The sequence below is a fragment of the Phyllobates terribilis genome, unplaced genomic scaffold (assembly GCF_046119375.1).
Source record: "Phyllobates terribilis strain yellow unplaced genomic scaffold, ASM4611937v1 Scaffold_1__5_contigs__length_1240528914, whole genome shotgun sequence".
Taxonomy (NCBI): domain Eukaryota; kingdom Metazoa; phylum Chordata; class Amphibia; order Anura; family Dendrobatidae; genus Phyllobates; species Phyllobates terribilis.
The window spans coordinates 556,751,549-556,769,418 of NW_027362761.1; the positions used below are offsets into that span (position 1 = coordinate 556,751,549).

Consider the following 17,870-nt stretch of genomic DNA (forward strand, 5'->3'; position numbering starts at 1 on the left):
GGAAGCGCCATTTCTGGGGCGGCTGACGGCTGGTGTTTCTAGCCTGGGAGGGGGCCAATATTCATGGCACCCTTCCTGGGCTATTAATATCAGCCCCCAGGTGTCTGCCTAGCCTTTGCTAGCTGTTAAAATAGGGGGGACCCCACGTCATTTTTTGGGGATGGTCCCCCATTTTAATAGCTAGTAAAGGCTAGGTATTCAGCTGGGAGCTGATATTAGTAGCCTGGGAAGCACCGTGGGTATTACCCCCTTCCCAGGCTTCAAACATCTGCCACAGCCATCTGCTTAACCTCCGCTAGAGACTAAAATTACGGGGAACCCCACGCCAATTTTTTTTTTAATAAATCCTTTATTTTAACACTAAATGACAAGTACAGTAATCAACACTATCACTGTACTTCTTATATATGTGACTGACATGTTTCTATGTATCTAATCTATGTGTGATGCTCTATTCTTTCTGTTATAAATTGTCGGGTACAGATGCTGAATTGCCGGCCGGCTTTTTTAAAGAGACGGTGCATGAAAACACTGTTATTTCTTTTAATAAATCCTTTAACACTAAATGACAAGTACAGTAACCAACACTGTCACTGTACTTCATATATATGAGACTGACATGTTTCTATCTATCTAATCTATGTGTGATACTCTATTCTTTCTGTTGTAAATTGTCGGGTACCGGTGTATGCCGCTGCTGAATTGCCGGCTTTTCATGTAATACATTCTACATTATTCTTAGTTGTTTTCCTTCATGTAGAATTAACCTACAAGGAAAGAAAGGGTTTATTTTTATTCCGATATTTGTGTCCCATTGACTTGCATTGGTTTCCGGTATCGGAATCGGCGATATCCGATATTTTTTGGGTATCGGTCCAATCCAATCCGATCCGATATTTCCCGATATCGGAAGGTATCGCTCAACACTAATCAATATACTTTCATTGTTGTGAATAAAGAGTGCTTAACCGAAATGCGCAAACTTATGGATCGTTTTTTTTTATCTTTTTGTTTTTTTCTCATCATGTTTTTAATTGCACAGTAAAAGTTATATATGAATCCATGCTCCTTCCGATTGTTTTTAATGGTTTGGCCAATAATTTCAAGTAAAGGTAATTGTCAATGTTGCATCGATATTATAAACTTCGAACTTTATATCTACAGTCTGGGAAAGATCAAGGTCAACTAGGTTAATGCAGAGAAATTCGAGTGGCTGCACAGAGAATTGACCTCAACAATATCAGACAAATTTGGAAAACCGGTTGCAGGGCATACCTCTTTCACCACCATAACACTTAGGGTACGTGCATACAGCTTCATTTTCGAAGCAGAAAATGCGTCAGGAAAATGTCGGAGGTGTTTTTTCTGTAGCATCTTCTTTGATGTCTTTTGCCAAGAATTTTTTTTTTTAAGCTTCATATACAAGATCGTGGCAGCTTCCATGCAGGAGCCACCTGAAGAACGGTCAGGTCACTTCTTTTTGTTGCTTCACGGATTTCAAATCCTGAAGTGGTTAAAAGAATTAAAATAAGATGGCACGTGTGCAGAGCTAGTCATTTTTACATAGCAGTGCATATGTTCATTGTTTGTATAGTTTTTGAAGCGCTTCTTTAGATGGGTTCCATGCGGAATTTGCCTGGAGGAGACTTGTACGTATGTACATAGCCTTATGATGGTTAGTAGTTTCCAATGCCCTACATTTATAACACATTATGTTTCTCTGTTATTTTTCAACTGAATTACATTTTTCAGCAATCCCGTGTCTTGATATTGCTATTACTTGCTGAGTATGGTGACCCTAATTTTTTTTATACCCCCATTAGAAAGCTCAGGTAAGAAGAAGTGTGTGGATCCTAATTAGCTGCCTGCATAATAGCATGACTCACTACGTCATCTGTGTACATGACAATTCATGCTATAGAACTGAGATATCTGGAATATTTGAGAGGAAAATCAAAAAAGGACAGGGGACTAACAATCACGGTAGAAGACAATGTGACCGTTACCATGCCCGGAGTACGAGAGGGCTTGCCAATGACAGTGCTGTTTTAGAGTGGGAGCGCAGGAGGAATGCGCTGGATGCTCAACGCATGTTTCGCCTGAACGGCTTCTTCAGATGCACATCCAGTTGAAAACTATTGCTGCGCAGACAGCCTCTAGCTCCCTGTGCTGCAATATCTACATTTGCCAAAGGCCTTTAAGAGGCCATCACAGGCAGAGCAATGATTCCACTTCACTGCTCCACCTTCGCTGGACGATGAAGGAGGAAAAAAACGTGTCTCATCATGTGAGCGGAGACAGGTGAGAAGCATAGTTGATGTATATATGGGGAAAAATGGGTGATCTACTTGCTATAATGGGGCCAGAATAAGAACATTATAAGTATATGGGGGCCAGAATGGGGGATATTATTATTTAATGGTGCCAAATGGGGGACATTTTTAGTGTATAGGGTCACAGATTGGATATTATTGTTGTATGGGATGACAGACGAGATATTATTATTATTATTATTATTATTATTATTATTCATGCATGGAATGACAAAAAGGGGCCTCAATGATGATCCTTATTGAGGCTTTAATAATGAATGGGGCCAAAAATGGGGATGATACCACACTAACAGGGCATAAAAGGTGGACACTATTACAATTTGGTGAATGTTACTACTGTGTGGGTTGCCACTGGGGAGGAAACAAAAGGGAGGTACTGTTATTGTGTAGGGCACCAGGGTGGTACTATGTCAGCTTTCGTCTCCATCCAGAGCAGTATAGACGTGGAGGAAAAAGTGAGAACGGTTCTCTAGAAGTGATCTGTCATATATGTCTGTGTATGTCATTTGCAGAGATGAGCACCGGTCTGCAACGGATGAAAAGGGAAACGAATAACATCAACTGGAAATGTTACTGGGGGTCACTTTATTTACCTGTACTATATACACTTATACTATCTAAAGAGCTCCAGTGTATAACTGTCATTGGCAGTAATATTAGTGTTAGTACTGTGGTTTTTATTATTGATCAGTATGGTGGTATAATTTGTGTATTGGTCTTGGTATAATGGACTTTGCTCAGTAACAGTATGGAAATGATGTTTGATATTTGGTAGTGATATGATTAAGCAAAACTTAGAAAATTATCTTATTGCTGCATTTTCTGTGAGACGTATACAATATATTTTATCTGTATTTTTTTCATGGGAATGAATAAATATGTCTTTAAAGGCTCTGGCAATGCCACTGACCCATGTATTTTAGCAAAAGGCTGGTGGGTGCGAGGGGCCCAATTGTAAATTTCAACCTGGGTTACATAAGACTCTAGTTATAGCACTGAAGGGGAATCCTACAAAGTACATAAAAGCAATATCTAGACGTAGTATAATTTTTTTTAATTATATTTTTCTTACAAAATAATTTCCCCCCTAAATAAGGGAAACAAAAACCATTTAATCAATCATTCATATACAGTCTAATCTGTGCCATATTACATATAGATGTAGCTGGAACATTCCTTTTTAGATCTTTCTGTAACTTTAAAGTAAATACTCATTTTGTACGCATTTGTAAGGAATGCAAAGTTACCCTACGATGGCCTCATTGTATTGTAGCTGATTATAGCCATGTGGTTGAAGTATGGCGGAGTAAGTAAAAATTAGGTCAGAGGTAATATATAAATATATAGATGAGAGAAACAATTTTCTATCAGTTTTCACACAAAAAATTGTATATATACAGTGCCTTGAAAAAGTATTCATACCCTGTGAACTTTTCACAGGACAGCTATTAATTGTATACTGCACAAATCTGGACTTTCTGGAATTGTGGCGAGAAGAAAGACATTGTTGAAAATAAGCCATAAGATGTCCTGTTGGCAAAAAGTCATGTAGGGGGCACAGCAAATATATGGAAGAAAGTGCTCTGGTCAGATGATACCAAAGTAGGACTTTTTAGGCTAAATATAAAATGCTATGTCTGGTCGAAAACTAACACTGCACATTAGTCTGAAAACACAATCCCTACTGTTAAACATGGTGGTGGCAGCATCATACTGTGGGGAGGCTTTTCTTCAGAACAGAAAGGGAAGCTGCTCAGAGTTGATGGGAAGATGAATTAAGTTATATACAGGTCAATCCTGAAGGAAAACCTGTTAGAGACTGCAAAAAAGTTGAGACTGGGGCATAGGTTCACTTTCCAGCAGGACTTTCATCCTAAACATACTGCCAGAGCTACACTGGATGGTTTAGATCAAAACATATTCATGTGCTTATGGCACAGTCACAGCCAAGACCTATAGTTAGGTCCAGATATATCTGGACAGTAACACAAGTTTTGGCATTTTAGCTGTTTACCAAAACACATTCAAGATACAGTTATAAAATTAATACAGGCTTAAAGTGCAGACTGTCAGCTTTAATTTGAAGATATTCACATCCTAATTAAAATGAGGGTTAAGGAATTAAACAAAAAGTAATCTCAAATTATCTCAAAAGCTCCTTAATGGACTATATGCGATATTCCCTCATTAATCCATCATCAATTGCGCAGGAAAAAGGTCTGCAGCTGATTCTAGTTGTGGCATTTGGAACCCACAACATGCGGTCAAAGGAACTCTCAATGGAAAAGAAACAGACCATCATCAGGCTGCAAAAAAAGAAGAAATCCATCCATCCAGAAGAGATAGCATAAATGTTAGGAGTGGCCAAATAAACAGTTTGGTACATTCTGCAAAAAAAAGATTGCACTTGGGCAGCTGAGAACACTTAAAGGCCTGTATGTCCACAGAAGACAGCAGTGGTGGATGATCACAGAATTCTTTCCATGGTGAAGAAAAACCCCTTCACAACATCCACCTACGTGAAGAGCATTCTCCAGGAAGTAGGTGTTTCGGCATGTAAGTCTGCCATAAAGAGAAGACTTCATGAAGACAAATGCAGAGGGTTCACCACAAGATGAAAACCATTAATCAGCCTGAAAAATAGAAGGTCCAGATTAGACTTTGCATTAAAAAGTGATAGCACTGGCGCTCGGTTTAAATAACCGTTTTTCCAAAACGATCCCCTGCTGCTTATTGGCTTAGCAACCTCCACTTGTTGCTTAAAGAGGGAAACTAAAAATAAGTAAAAATAATAGCTAATTAGCACTGGGAGTAAGTGGCACATAAGGATCGCAAATAACCGGATATGCGGCTTTTTTGTACCACTATTAGCCTTCACTAGGCTGACAATATTTCTATATAAAAATCATGGTACTTTTAGGTGCCCACGATAAGAATTTAATGCGTATTTCCGCCGCGGAAACACATTAAAATCGTTTGTTAAGATGTCTGCCATGTTTCCCAGTGATAATCCGCATGTGCTGTGCACATGCTGCGGAAATTTCCGCTGCGGATTATCATTGCGGAAAAATCCACAGCACAACCATTTATTGTGCGATTTCGCGGCGAAATCGTCGCCATTGACTTGCATTGAACCGCATAACATCCGCATGTACAGTATACATGTATACATGTGGATGTTATGCGGTTCAATGCGCGAATGGTGCCAGGGTCTGGAGAAGAGGAGACTCTCCTCCAACCCGGGTACCATGGTACCTGCAAGTTAGAAAAGAATTATAAAGTAAAAAATAAAAAAAAATTATTCATAGTCACCTCTCCGGCGGCCCCCGGTCTGTTCCGGGAGGCGTCTTCTCTCTTTGGCGGCCCGCGGTGTTCTGCCAGGACCTGCGGTGACATCATTTAGTCAGCTGATGGTCATGCGACCTCTGATGTCAGCGGTCAGGTGTGGGTCGCGTGACCATAAGCTGACTAAATGACGTCACCGCAGGTCCTGACAGAACACCGCGGGCCACCGAGGTGAGAGGATGCCGCCGGGAGCAGACCGGGGGCTGCCGGAGAGGTGTGCATTGCATGAATATTTTTTTTATTTTTTACCTTATAATACTATAGGTGCAGTATTTTAAGCAGAAATCTCAGTCACACAATATAAATCCATGCCGGTTGCATGGATTTACATTGTGTGACCAACTTGTCAAGCCCTTTTTCAAGTGATGTTCAAAATCGCTTGGAAAAGTGCTTGAAAAAACGCATGGATAAAAGCATGTAAAAACGCTTAAAAAATGCTTTTTCCTGGCAGAAAAAACACATGTAAAATCTGCATGCATTTTTTCTGCCAGGGAGAGGTAAAAACGCTCAGGAAATTTCTGCTTAATATCTGCATCGTGGGCACATACCCTAACACTGATCAATGAATTGGTAACTTTCACAAATTACTAGTAGAGAAAAGTTCCATTAATCAACTCTATAGTCGGGTTTTATTTTTTGAAGCTAGCCCAGCTAATAAAGTTGAATGTAATGACTTCAATATTCCAATTATTACACAATATGATCCCCAAAATAAAATTCTGATGAATACTGTTAATAAGTATTGGAACCTTCTCAAGGAAGACAAAATCATAGGGGATTTTCTACCAAATCAGCCATGCTTTGTATATTGGAAATTTGGTGGCCCCAACCATAAAAGAACCACATAAATGAGGCAGAAAAACATCATTTTTGGACATTAGGGGCTTCTTTCCTTGAAATCGTTGCAAAACATGTCAGATACTATTTTCGAAAAAGAAAAGGGACTTTTTTAATGACAATGAACAATTTACTATTAAAGATCACATTACATGCCAAACCAAAGGAGTCACAAAAAATATATTGGCTGTACAAAAAGAACACTCACTAAAAGAGTGAGTGAGCATGTACGCAATATTTTAAAGAAATTTGAAGGACATCCCCTCTCTAAGCATTATGTAACCAAACATGGAGGATCCCTAAAGGGTACAACTATGTAAGGCATTCAAACAATTCAAAAGGACTAACGTGGAGGTGATTTTATTAACCCTCCGTCACATACAATAGGCCTGACAGGCACATCTCTTTTACTTTCATTTATCCTTCCTCACCAGATTGTGAGGAAATCCCCTCCCTCCAGGTAGTCTCCTGTCTCTAGCAGCTCTGTGAAACCTCATACCACAGTTAGATTGCAGAGCTTCAGGAGGACAGATATAACTGCGCTAATCTCTCAGGCTCATTGTATGTGAACACGTCACACTCAATAAGGTTGGTATTTTATGTTTTTATTCATCACAATTGTTTATTTAACTTGTTTTATGAATGTATAGCACAAAGTGTGAGGATATTTCATAGAAATAAGGCAGATTAAAAAAGAAAGTGTGCTGCTCAGGCATATACAGTAGTTCCCTAACACATATTCCTTCTCTTGCTTCAGATTATCTGCTGAAATGGAGAGGAAAATGTACAATTTATCAAAAAACCTTGATGTTGAGGAAGTAACAAACATGCTGTTAGATGATGCAGACCCCACACTGAATGAGGATTTAGGAGAGGAAAGTGAGATTGATTCTCATGATGAGGTGGAAGTATGTGAAGTGGATTCTGAAACAGAGCAAGATGGTGACAGTGATGAGGATGAAGATGTAGAATCTTATTGTATGGGAAAAGATAAAAAAAACCAATGGAACAAGAAGCCACTCCAGAAAAAATGTAGGGAACCTCAAAACATTATTACTCACCTTCCTGCAGTTATAGGAACTGCAAGTAATGCAAAAACTACAGTTGAATGCTGGAATAGTTTATTCACAGATGACATTCTGGACTCTATTGTCACATATACCAACCAATATATAGACATTATAAAGGACAAGTTCATCTGCAACAGAACCATCAAGGCCACAGATGAAATAGAACTGCGTGCTTTTTTTGGATTATTATACCTTGCAGGAGCTTATAGGGCAAATAGACAAAGTTTGGAGGAACTTTGGAGTAAAGATGGGGATGGAGTTGAAAAATTTGGCCTTTTTATGTCTGTAAACAGATTCAAGCTTCTAATTCGTTGCCTTCGGTTTGACGACAGAACTACCCGAACCGAACGTAAAACACATGACCGACTTGCTCCAATTCGTGATATATTCCAAAAATTTGTTGAAAACTGTAAAAAAAGCTATTTCCCTGGGGAGAATCTCACTATTGACGAAATGCTCCCTGGTTTTCGTGGTAAATGTGCCTTTCATCAATATATTCCATCAAAGCCTAACAAATATGGAATAAAAATGTATGCCCTTGTTGATGCCAGTAAGACCTACACTTACAACCTGGAAGTTTTTGCAGGAAAACAACCAGAAGGTCCTTACTGTGTCAGCAACAAACCCAGTGATGTTGTAAAAAGACTGGCTGAGCCCTTATTTGGATCGGGTCGCAATATAACAGCTGACAATTGGTTTTCAAATAGTGATCTGATTGATTATCTGAAAATGCAGAATCTTTCATATGTCGGAACTGTAAGAAAAAGTAAAAAAGAATTGCCTACACAGTTTGTAAGTGTGAAAGGGAGACAGCAGTACAGCAGTATGTTTGCATTCCATAATGGAAAGGTTTTGGTTTCCTATGTACCACAAGCAAAAAAAATTGTACTTCTTCTATCAACACTTCATGATGATGATGCCATCGATCCTGGGACTGAGGCACAAAAAAACCCGGAGATAATTACATTTTATAATGCAACCAAAGGGGGTGTTGATACAGCTGATCAGGTGTGCTCAACTTTCAACGTCAGCAGAAACACCAAACGCTGGCCAATGGTCATATTTTTTGCTATGTTGAATTTGGGTGGTATAAATTCACAAGTCATTTACCTTGAAAACAAGCTTGAACCAATCCCTAGACGATTCTATCTGAAAAAATTGGCCCAAGAACTAGTGCTTGGAGAGCTACGCAGGAGAAGTATGAAAACAATCGGTATCCCCTCTCGCCTTCAAGTTCAGCTCAAAAGATTCCGCCCAGAAGATGATAGTGAAAATTCACCACCTGCACCACCTCCCAAAAGAAGGAGATGCACCACCTGCACCACGGAAAGCAGAATCAGAAGGCTTTCTAATTATGAATGTCACAAATGTCATAATGCAATCTGCCTGACACATGCAAAAATGATGTGTAATTCTTGCTCTTTGCTCTGCAAGTGTAATTTTTCTGGGGAAACTTCAGGATCTAATTCTGATTGAATATGTGTTTAATAGTACTTAAGGTACCTTAAAATTAAGTTTGTTTCCATAAATTTTCTTTGTAGAGTTTTTTGACAGAGTCGAACTGGGGACTATTTGGCGGGAGTTTTGAAATGTTTGTATTTCAGAGTTATTAGTTTTATGTTAAGTAAATGGTTTTTTTTTGCACCTGATTATGTGTAGTCTCTTTTATTACATCCCTATGAAGGTCAATGATCACTTTTAGAGCACTGAAATTGCAAACATTAGATATTATAGGTATTTTTCTAGCCTGCGCCTGACAGTCACATTGTATGTGAACTCGTTAGAACCGATATTGTATGTCACGGAGGGTTAAGAAAATGTCAGGAATAGAAAGTGAATAGATTTTCCAGCTGAAAGCCAATTTATTAAACTGTGAAATATAAATGTTTGCATTGAAGTAAACAGGAGTAAGATCATCCCTGAGGAAGAAAGCCGCTGTTTTGCTTTCGAAATGCGTCAGAATTGATCCTACTTTTTCTTACTATCACCAGGGTGACGTCACAAACAAGGCTGCAGGAGCTCACCTAGCATCTGGGTAGAATCCAGACACAGAACCCCGCTTGACCTGACCCCAGACATGCGCCACCGGTCAGGGCGCCGCATGAATCTCGGAGGAAATATACTGAAAGTGAGCAGCACCGCATCTACTATCGTAGCATCGAGTGAAAGAACAAGTAAATCCTCACCATCTCTACTAAAGGTCAGTGCCATACCTACCTACATGACGTGAGACACTGCTTCAAAATTTACCGCTAGATCCACAGCACACGGGAACAGAGGTGAGGAGGAAGGAACAACTACTCCTCTCAACATATTGACACATACAGTACAGACCAAAAGTTTGGACACACCTTCTCATTTAAAGATTTTTCTGTATTTTTATGACTATGAAAATTGTACATTCACACTGAAGGCATCAAAACTAAGAATTAACACATGTGGAATTATATACTTAACAAAAAAGTGTGAAACAACTGAAAATATGTCTTATATTCTAGGTTCTTCAAAGTAGCCACCTTTTGCTTTGATGTCTGCTTTGCACACTCTTGGCATTCTCTTGATGAGCTTCAAGAGGTAGTCACCGGAAATGGTCTTCCAACAATCTTGAAGGAGTTCCCAGAGATGCTTAGCACTTGTTTGCGTTTAGTTGGACCATCATTTATTTTACAGCAGGACAATGACCCCAAACACACCTCCAGGCTGTGTAAGGGCTATTTGACCAAGAAGGAGAGTAATGGGGTGCTACGCCAGATGACCTGGCCTCCACAGTCACCAGACCTGAACCCAATCGAGATGGTTTGGGGTGAGCTGGACCGGAGAGTGAAGGCAAAAGGGCCAACATTTTAGAAAGGCAGATTTTAAGAGACTCAGAAAGAGAATAGGAGGGATCCAATGGCTGGATGTCCTTAAGGACAAAAATGTCCAGGAAGGATGGGAAATTTTTAAAAATGAGATTCTCAAAGCACAATCGTTAACAATCCCGAAAAGTAGGAAGAATGGAAAGCATTTAAGGAAACCAGGATGGATGAACACAGAACTTAAACACATGCTAAAAAGAAAGAAAGAAATGTTTATTAAATGGAAAGAGGGAGGCATATCTAAAGAAGATTATAATGCAGTCTGCAGATCCTGCAGGGCACGTATCAGGTTAGCTAAAGCTGACAATGAATTAAGGCTTGCAAGAGATGTCAAAAGCAATAAAAAAGGATTTTGGGGGTATGTCAAAAGTAAAAGAAAAGTCAAAGATGCTATAGGAATTTTACAGGATGAAAATGGAGAAATGGTAAGAGAGGATGTTGAGAAGGCCGAACTTTTTAATTCCTATTTTGCATCTGTTTTCTCTCAGAAAGAAAATGTAACATCAACTGATCTTCACTGTCCTTTTAAAGGAATAGAGGAATCCAAGTTATCTGTAAACAGAAAGATTGTGAGGGAATATTTAGCTAACATAAATGAGTTCAAGTCTCCAGGTCCAGATGAATTACACCCCAGAGTACTGAAGGAGATCGTAGAAGAAATTTTAGAACCACTCTCCATAATCTTTGAAAATTCTTGGAGAACAGGAGAAGTCCCAGAAGACTGGAGAAGAGCAAATGTTGTTCCTATCTTCAAAAAGGGGAAGAAGGTGGACCCAGGGAACTATAGGCCGGTGAGTCTGACTTCTATACCAGGAAATATCTTTGAACAAATTATTAAACAACATGTATGTAAGTACATGGATAAGAATGAAGTGATTAACCAGAGTCAGCATGTGTTTGTAACTAACAAGTCATGTCAGACTAACTTAATTTCCGTCTATGACAGAATCACTGACTGGGTGGATCAGGGAAATGTTGTAGATATAGTATATCTTGACTTCAGCAAAGCATTTGACAAAGTATCTCACACCATCCTTATTGAAAAAATGACCAAGTATGCAATGGACCAGGCAACTGTTAGGTGGATTCATAACTGGCTTAGTGATCGGGCTCAAAGGGTGGTTGTAAATGGCTTCACATCCAGCTGGATGAATATCTCAAGTGGGGTACCACAGGGCTCCGTCCTGGGACCTGTATTGTTCAACATCTTTATCAATGACTTAGATGAAGGAATTGAGGGTAAACTGATTAAATTTGCTGATGACACAAAGCTAGGAGGAATAACTTATACTAGAGAAGAGAGAGAGAGGATTCAAAAAGACCTAAATAAACTGGAGCAGTGGGCAGCAACCAACAGAATGGTTTTTAACAGGGAAAAATGCAAAGTACTACATCTGGGCAATAAAAATGAAAAAAGCATATACAGAATGGGAGGAATAGAGCTAAGCAACAGTACATGTGAAAAAGACTTAGGTATACTAATAGATCATAGACTGAACATGAGTCAACAGTGTGATGCAGCAGCAAAAAAGACAAATACGATTCTGGGATGTATTAACAGAAGCATACAGTCTAGATCACGTGAAGTCATTATCGGTCTTTACTCCTCTTTGGTCAGACCTCATCTGGAATACTGTGTACAGTTTTGGGCACCACTTTTTAAAAAAGACATAGACAAACTGGAGCAAGTTCAGAGAAGAGGGACCAGAATGGTGACTGGTCTGCAAACCATGTCCTATGAGGAACGGTTGCAGGATTTGGGAATGTTTAGCTTGCAAAAAAGAAGACTAAGAGGAGACTTAATAGCTGTCTACAAATATGTCAAGGGCTGTCACATTGTAGAAGGATCATCTTTATTCTCATTTGCACAAGGAAAGACTAGAAGCAATGGGATGAAACTAAATGGGAGGAGACACAGATTAGATATTAGAAAAAACTTTTTGACAGTTAGGGTGATTAATGAGTGGAACAGGCTGCCACGAGAGGTGGTGAGTTCCCCTTCAATGGACGTCTTCAAACAGAGGCTGGACAGACATCTGTCTGAGATGATCTAGTGAATCCTGCTTTGAGCAGGGGGTTGGACCAGATGACCCAGGAGGTCCCTTCCAACTCTACCATTCTATGATTCTATGATTCTATGAACAAGTGCTAAGCATCTCTGGGAACTCCTTCAAGATTGTTGGAAGACCATTTCCGGTGACTACCTCTTGAAGCTCATCAAGAGAATGCCAAGAGTGTGCAAAGCAGTCATCAAAGCAAAAGGTGGCTACTTTGAAGAACCTAGAATATAAGACATATTTTCAGTTGTTTCACACTTTTTTGTTAAGTATATAATTCCACATGTGTTAATTCATAGTTTTGATGCCTTCAGTGTGAATGTACAATTTTCATAGTCATGAAAATATTGAAAAATCTTTAAATGAGATGGTGTGTCCAAGCTTTTGGTCTGTACTGTATGTGTAAAACCCATACATTACGTGTGCAGACAAACACAATCTGCATTGGAACATACTGCTAATAGAATTTTTTGATTCATTCACACAAACAATAATATTTATATAGCTAAAAATATGGGACATATACCTCTCTTCTTTTTACTTCAAAACCCGGCTATAGACTTGATTATTGGAACTTTTCTCTGCTAGTAATTTGTGAAAGTTAACAATTCGTTGATCAATGTTAAAGTACCATGATTTCTATATAGAAATATTGTCAGCCTAGTGAAGGCTAATAGCGGTACAAAAAAGCAGCGTATCCGGTTATTTGAGATCCTTATGTCCCACTTACTCCCAGCACTAATTGGCTATATTTTTACTTATTTTCAGATTAGAGTTTGCCAAAAAAAAAAAAATCTAAAGAAGCCACACAGTTCTGGAAAAGCATTATCTGGACAGATGAGAAACTAAGATCAACCTGTACCAGAATGATGGGAAGAACAAAGTATGGAGAAGGCTTGGGATGGCTCCAAAGCCACCCACCACATTTTCAGTAACACATGGTGAAGGCGGAATGATGGCATTGTGTCACGGGTATATCAGAGGTGACAGACAGTCGCCCTGCAGTTGGTTGCAGGAGATCTCTACGTTTGGCATTACAGACATCTTCTTAGATGAGAGGCTGTCTCTAGGACCTAGCGGCTACCTCCCTCTGTTAATTAGCTCCCTGGCCTGGGTGTATATATACCTACTGTGTCTGAGAGGGAGGTGCCAGCTATATTCATTTCTACTTGTGAAGGCTTAGAAAGGGCCGTACTTCGTCCTCTCTGGAGCTTGAGGCCAAGTTCGCATTTGTCTGGAGTCGTCTAAAGCTAAGCATTCTCCCCCTGTTGGTCTACCCTTGTTATCTACAGAGTTTAGTGGAGATCAACTAGTGCTCATCTCCTCCCATCCATAGCCTTAGCCATACGCCAGGGAAAGACAGGGCGAGGCACGTGTGTGGTGATTGCTGAAGAGGCAATAGAGGGACGGTAGTTGAGACAGGGTGACACTAGACCAGACTAGGAGGTCTCCACTTCCCCCTTTCCCTAGTGTCTGGACTCCTTTTCCCTCTTCCCTCTGTTTGCACTAAGTCGTTCCCACACCTGGCATGACACATGGGCATGCATGGCTTCCAATGGTACTGGGTCACTCGTGTTTATAGATGATGTGACTGAAGAGAGAAGCAGCTAGATGAATTCTGAAGTGTTCAGGCCAGTACTTTCTGCTCAGACTCAACCAAATGCAACAAGGTTGATTGTACGGCACTTCACAGTACAGATGGACAATGACCCAAAAAATACTGGAAAGCAACACAGGACATTTTTAAGGCAAAGAAGTGGAATATTCTGCAATGGCCGAGTCAATCACCAGATCTCCACTCCATCGAGCAGCATTCACATGCTTAAGACAAAACTGAAGGCCGAAAGAGCAGCAAATAAGCAACAACTGAAGTCAGCTGCAGTAAAAGCCGGTAAGTCATCACAAAGGAGGAAATTCGGCGTTCAGTCCATGGCTTGGTCAGTCAATGACTTCAGGCAGTCATTGCCTACCACACATTCTCTACCAAGTATTAAAAATAAACTATTTATGATGTTATTTATGTTAATTTCTCCAATTACTGTTGTATTTTAATAAAATAAATATTGGCATGCAGAGCCCAAATAACAAAGATTTGCTCACTATCCAAATATTTCTGGACCCAAATGTAAATCTCATTGAGAATCTCTGGCAAGACATGTGCAAATTGCCTCTTCAGAGAAAAAGAGGACTTGTACTCTACAGCGCCATCTATTGGAAGCAGCAATCCTACAAGTCACAATCAACCCTTTAACGAGTTGTGCAATTTGACTTAGGATAAAAGCCAAATCAGAATCTCAATCTGCAGACACGGTGTTTCGGGCTGTTGGCCCTCGTCAGTGCAGAGTATGAGAACTGATTTGGCTAGGTGAGAGGCAAGACATGAAAATTGTTGTTGGCAGACGCCTCCATCCAATCTCACTGAGCGACATTGAGTGTGCAAATAAGAAGGGGCAAAAATGTCTCCACTAGATCTTCAAAGCTGGTAGAGACAGACCCCAAAAGACTTGCAGCAGTAATTGCAGCAAAAGGTGGTCCTACAAAGTATTGATTCACGGGGGCTGAATGGAAATGCATGTTGCAATTTTCAGATTTATATTTTTAAAATAATTTGAAAACCATGTATTATTTCCTTTAAACTTCACAAATACTTTCAACTTTGTGTTGGTATCGCATAAAATATAAAATCACAATATAATACATTTAAGTTCATGGGTGTAACGTGAAAAAATGTGGAAAAGTTCACAGTGTATAAATTATTTTTTAAGGCCCTGTGTGTGTATGTGACTCGCCCCCTGGGCCGTTGGGCACTCGGGACCGGGCTTCAGGGCAATGCTGGGAGTAGTAGTGGCGACCTGGTCCCGTGGCTCAGGGTGGTCAGACCAGTAGCAGCCTTTTATATGTTTTAGGTAATGTCCGACTACGCCACCCGTGGATTGCGGTCAGGGAGGACCGCCGCTGCAAGGCAGACCGCTGACGCTGGTGTTGGGGATGCAGCAGGGAATAGTACAACTCCCCACGGGAGGAGTGTAGCCTCAGGGCAGTGCAATAGGATGTTGGAGGTGATGATGCAGGCGCCGCAGTAATCACACAGAGTCCAATAATGCAGTCCAGGGTCTTTTACTGCAGAACTTATCACAGACCCACCAGGAGTACAGGGTAGGAATGGACCTGGGTGTCTGAGGGCATTCGGGTGAGCTCCACTGGCCAGGATGAGTGGGTAGGCCTACCGTTCTCTCTCTGCCCTGGCTGACTATCTGCCCCTTTAGTGGTATGATAGCCCACGTCCCTGAGCTTGCCGTGTACTACGCCTGTATGGCTTGCGACTCGGGCCTTAGGTGCCTGTAGCTTCTCCGTGCTGTACCGGTCCCTCTGTGTGGCGGAGCCTCCAGGCTTCTTAGGTCAAGGGACCTGAGATCCCTTGCGGGTTGGTTATCTGCTGCAGGACCTGCAACCCTGACAGCCTCGGACCCCAGTGTCCGGTTGTGTAGTCTCTCTCTGCCAGGACCGGCTCTTGTCGCCTCTGTCCCTGGCTTTCTGTTCCTCCTTTGCCTCCTGGACTCCTCAGCTGCGGCTGACCTGTCCCTCTCTTCTGGGAACCCTTCTGGATGCTTCAGAAGTGGGTCCTGGTCTCTCTAACCCTGCCCTCAGTACCAGTTTTTATAGGGGCAGCCTGCTCCCCCTACTGGCCTGGGACAGGAGGTGCTGCATGCAAATGGTCCATGACCAGAGAACCTCCCTCTTGCTCTCAGACACAGCCTTACAAGTTTGTGGCATCCAGGCCTGGGGTGACACATTCCCCCCTAGAAAAGCTTAGTACTCCGGGACTAAACAAGAAACACGATACAGGGTATAAATGATAACATAAACATAACAGAGAAGAAAACAACAAACAACACCACATATTGAGTTCTTTAGGTCACAGTATGGCCTGTGACCGGGTGTCCATTTCACCCAATAAGGCGAAGTCTCAACCGGTGCGGGGACCTGTCCAAAGCAAACCCCAAACGTTGGCCCTGGGCGTGGCTGCAAGGCGAAGCAAACTACTTTGGACCACTCGGGACCGCGCCAGACAGGTTTTTCTTCCGTGGCCGTCTTCGCAAGAGGCACCAAGTGCAACTATTTACAAGGTAGTTCCGGTTATCCAATGTTCATAACCTGTCAGTCCATATATATAGACAAACTGGAGAAAACACTATTAGTTACAGGTAACAAACATATTAAATATATACATGGTACATTTAGATCTTGTACCTATATCCTCCAGCGAACTGGTGTTTGACCCCTAGTGCTCCTGGTTGACCTCCTTAACCCACTGTCTGGTGGTGGACCAACCTGGCTTTCCCCACTATCACTGAGGGTACAGCTACTAGCTGGGTATACAGGCAGGGCAGGCAGCTGTCTGCGGGTCCTTTGGCTTACTGCAGGCATGGCAGGCTCACTGTCAGCAGAGGGTTGACTCTCCTGAGTCCAGGTCCGGGGGAACTCTCCGAGAACTGTGCTGATCATCTCTTCCTTTTCCTCTGCGGGTTCAAGGTCATCTTGATCTTCACTTGGACTCTGTAGTTGCTCAGGGCACCGTTTTAGGTGGTCTCTGGAGACGGTGCTAGTGGTTTCTCCTCCATCCTTGGTAATCACTAGTGTTGAGCCACCCCGTAGTGTTCGAGTTCGGTTCGGTTCGTCGAACACCCATGTGTTCGCCGAACTGTTCGTCGAACTGTTCGTCGAACACCTTCGAACACCGTTAAAACCAATGGCAGGAAAACAAAAACACATAGAAACACATAGAAAACACCTTCAAAGGTGTCCAAAAGCTGACAAACTGCTCAGAAGACACAACTAACACATGGAAAAGTGACAAGTACATATAGTCATGCGAAAAGAAAAGAGGTGGAGGAGTAAAAGGAGGGGGAGACACAGATATAGGCATGTCATGCCCTTCTAAAATCCAAAAAGTGAGAAGCCGACACGTTCAGTCCGCTCCTGCCCGTGCCACCTCCGTGTCGCCGGGTTTGTGCCAGAGCCGCGGTGAACCCTGACGGCCAGCCCCCCTCTCCCAATACTGGTGCCTGTCCGCTGGTGGGTCGAGCGAGCCCCCCTGTGGTGGAGGCAGCTCTAAGCTTTTTAATTTAAATTGTCTCTCTAATTTGAATGAATACACTTTAAATCCATTTACAAGGATCTATTGGAGGGCAAGTCTCATGCCAGCAGCCGCGTAATTCCAGCTCCAGTAGCGTCCACTAAAGCTGCTGCAGTTAAAAAGCTTTTATAAGGATCGAGCTCGGCTGTCCACCGCAAGGCATCCTACTGCCAGTCCCAGCCCCTATGCCTTGGGGTGCCTCCTGATGCTCTTCACTGAGTATCCCGTGGTCC

The 17,870-nt window shown here is 41.6% G+C and overlaps 1 protein-coding gene across 1 annotated transcript in view; it reads left to right on the plus strand.

Annotated features, from left to right (window-relative positions):
• The first annotated feature begins 10,490 nt into the window (after positions 1–10,490).
• SLC14A1 (solute carrier family 14 member 1 (Kidd blood group)) overlaps positions 10,491–17,870 on the plus strand; it is a 705,795-nt gene continuing 698,415 nt past the window's right edge. Inside the window, exon 1 of the mRNA XM_073680464.1 lies at positions 10,491–11,234. Coding sequence (XP_073536565.1) covers positions 10,611–11,234 — 624 coding nt within the window. The 5' untranslated portion in view covers positions 10,491–10,610. The remainder of the gene's footprint in view (positions 11,235–17,870) is intronic.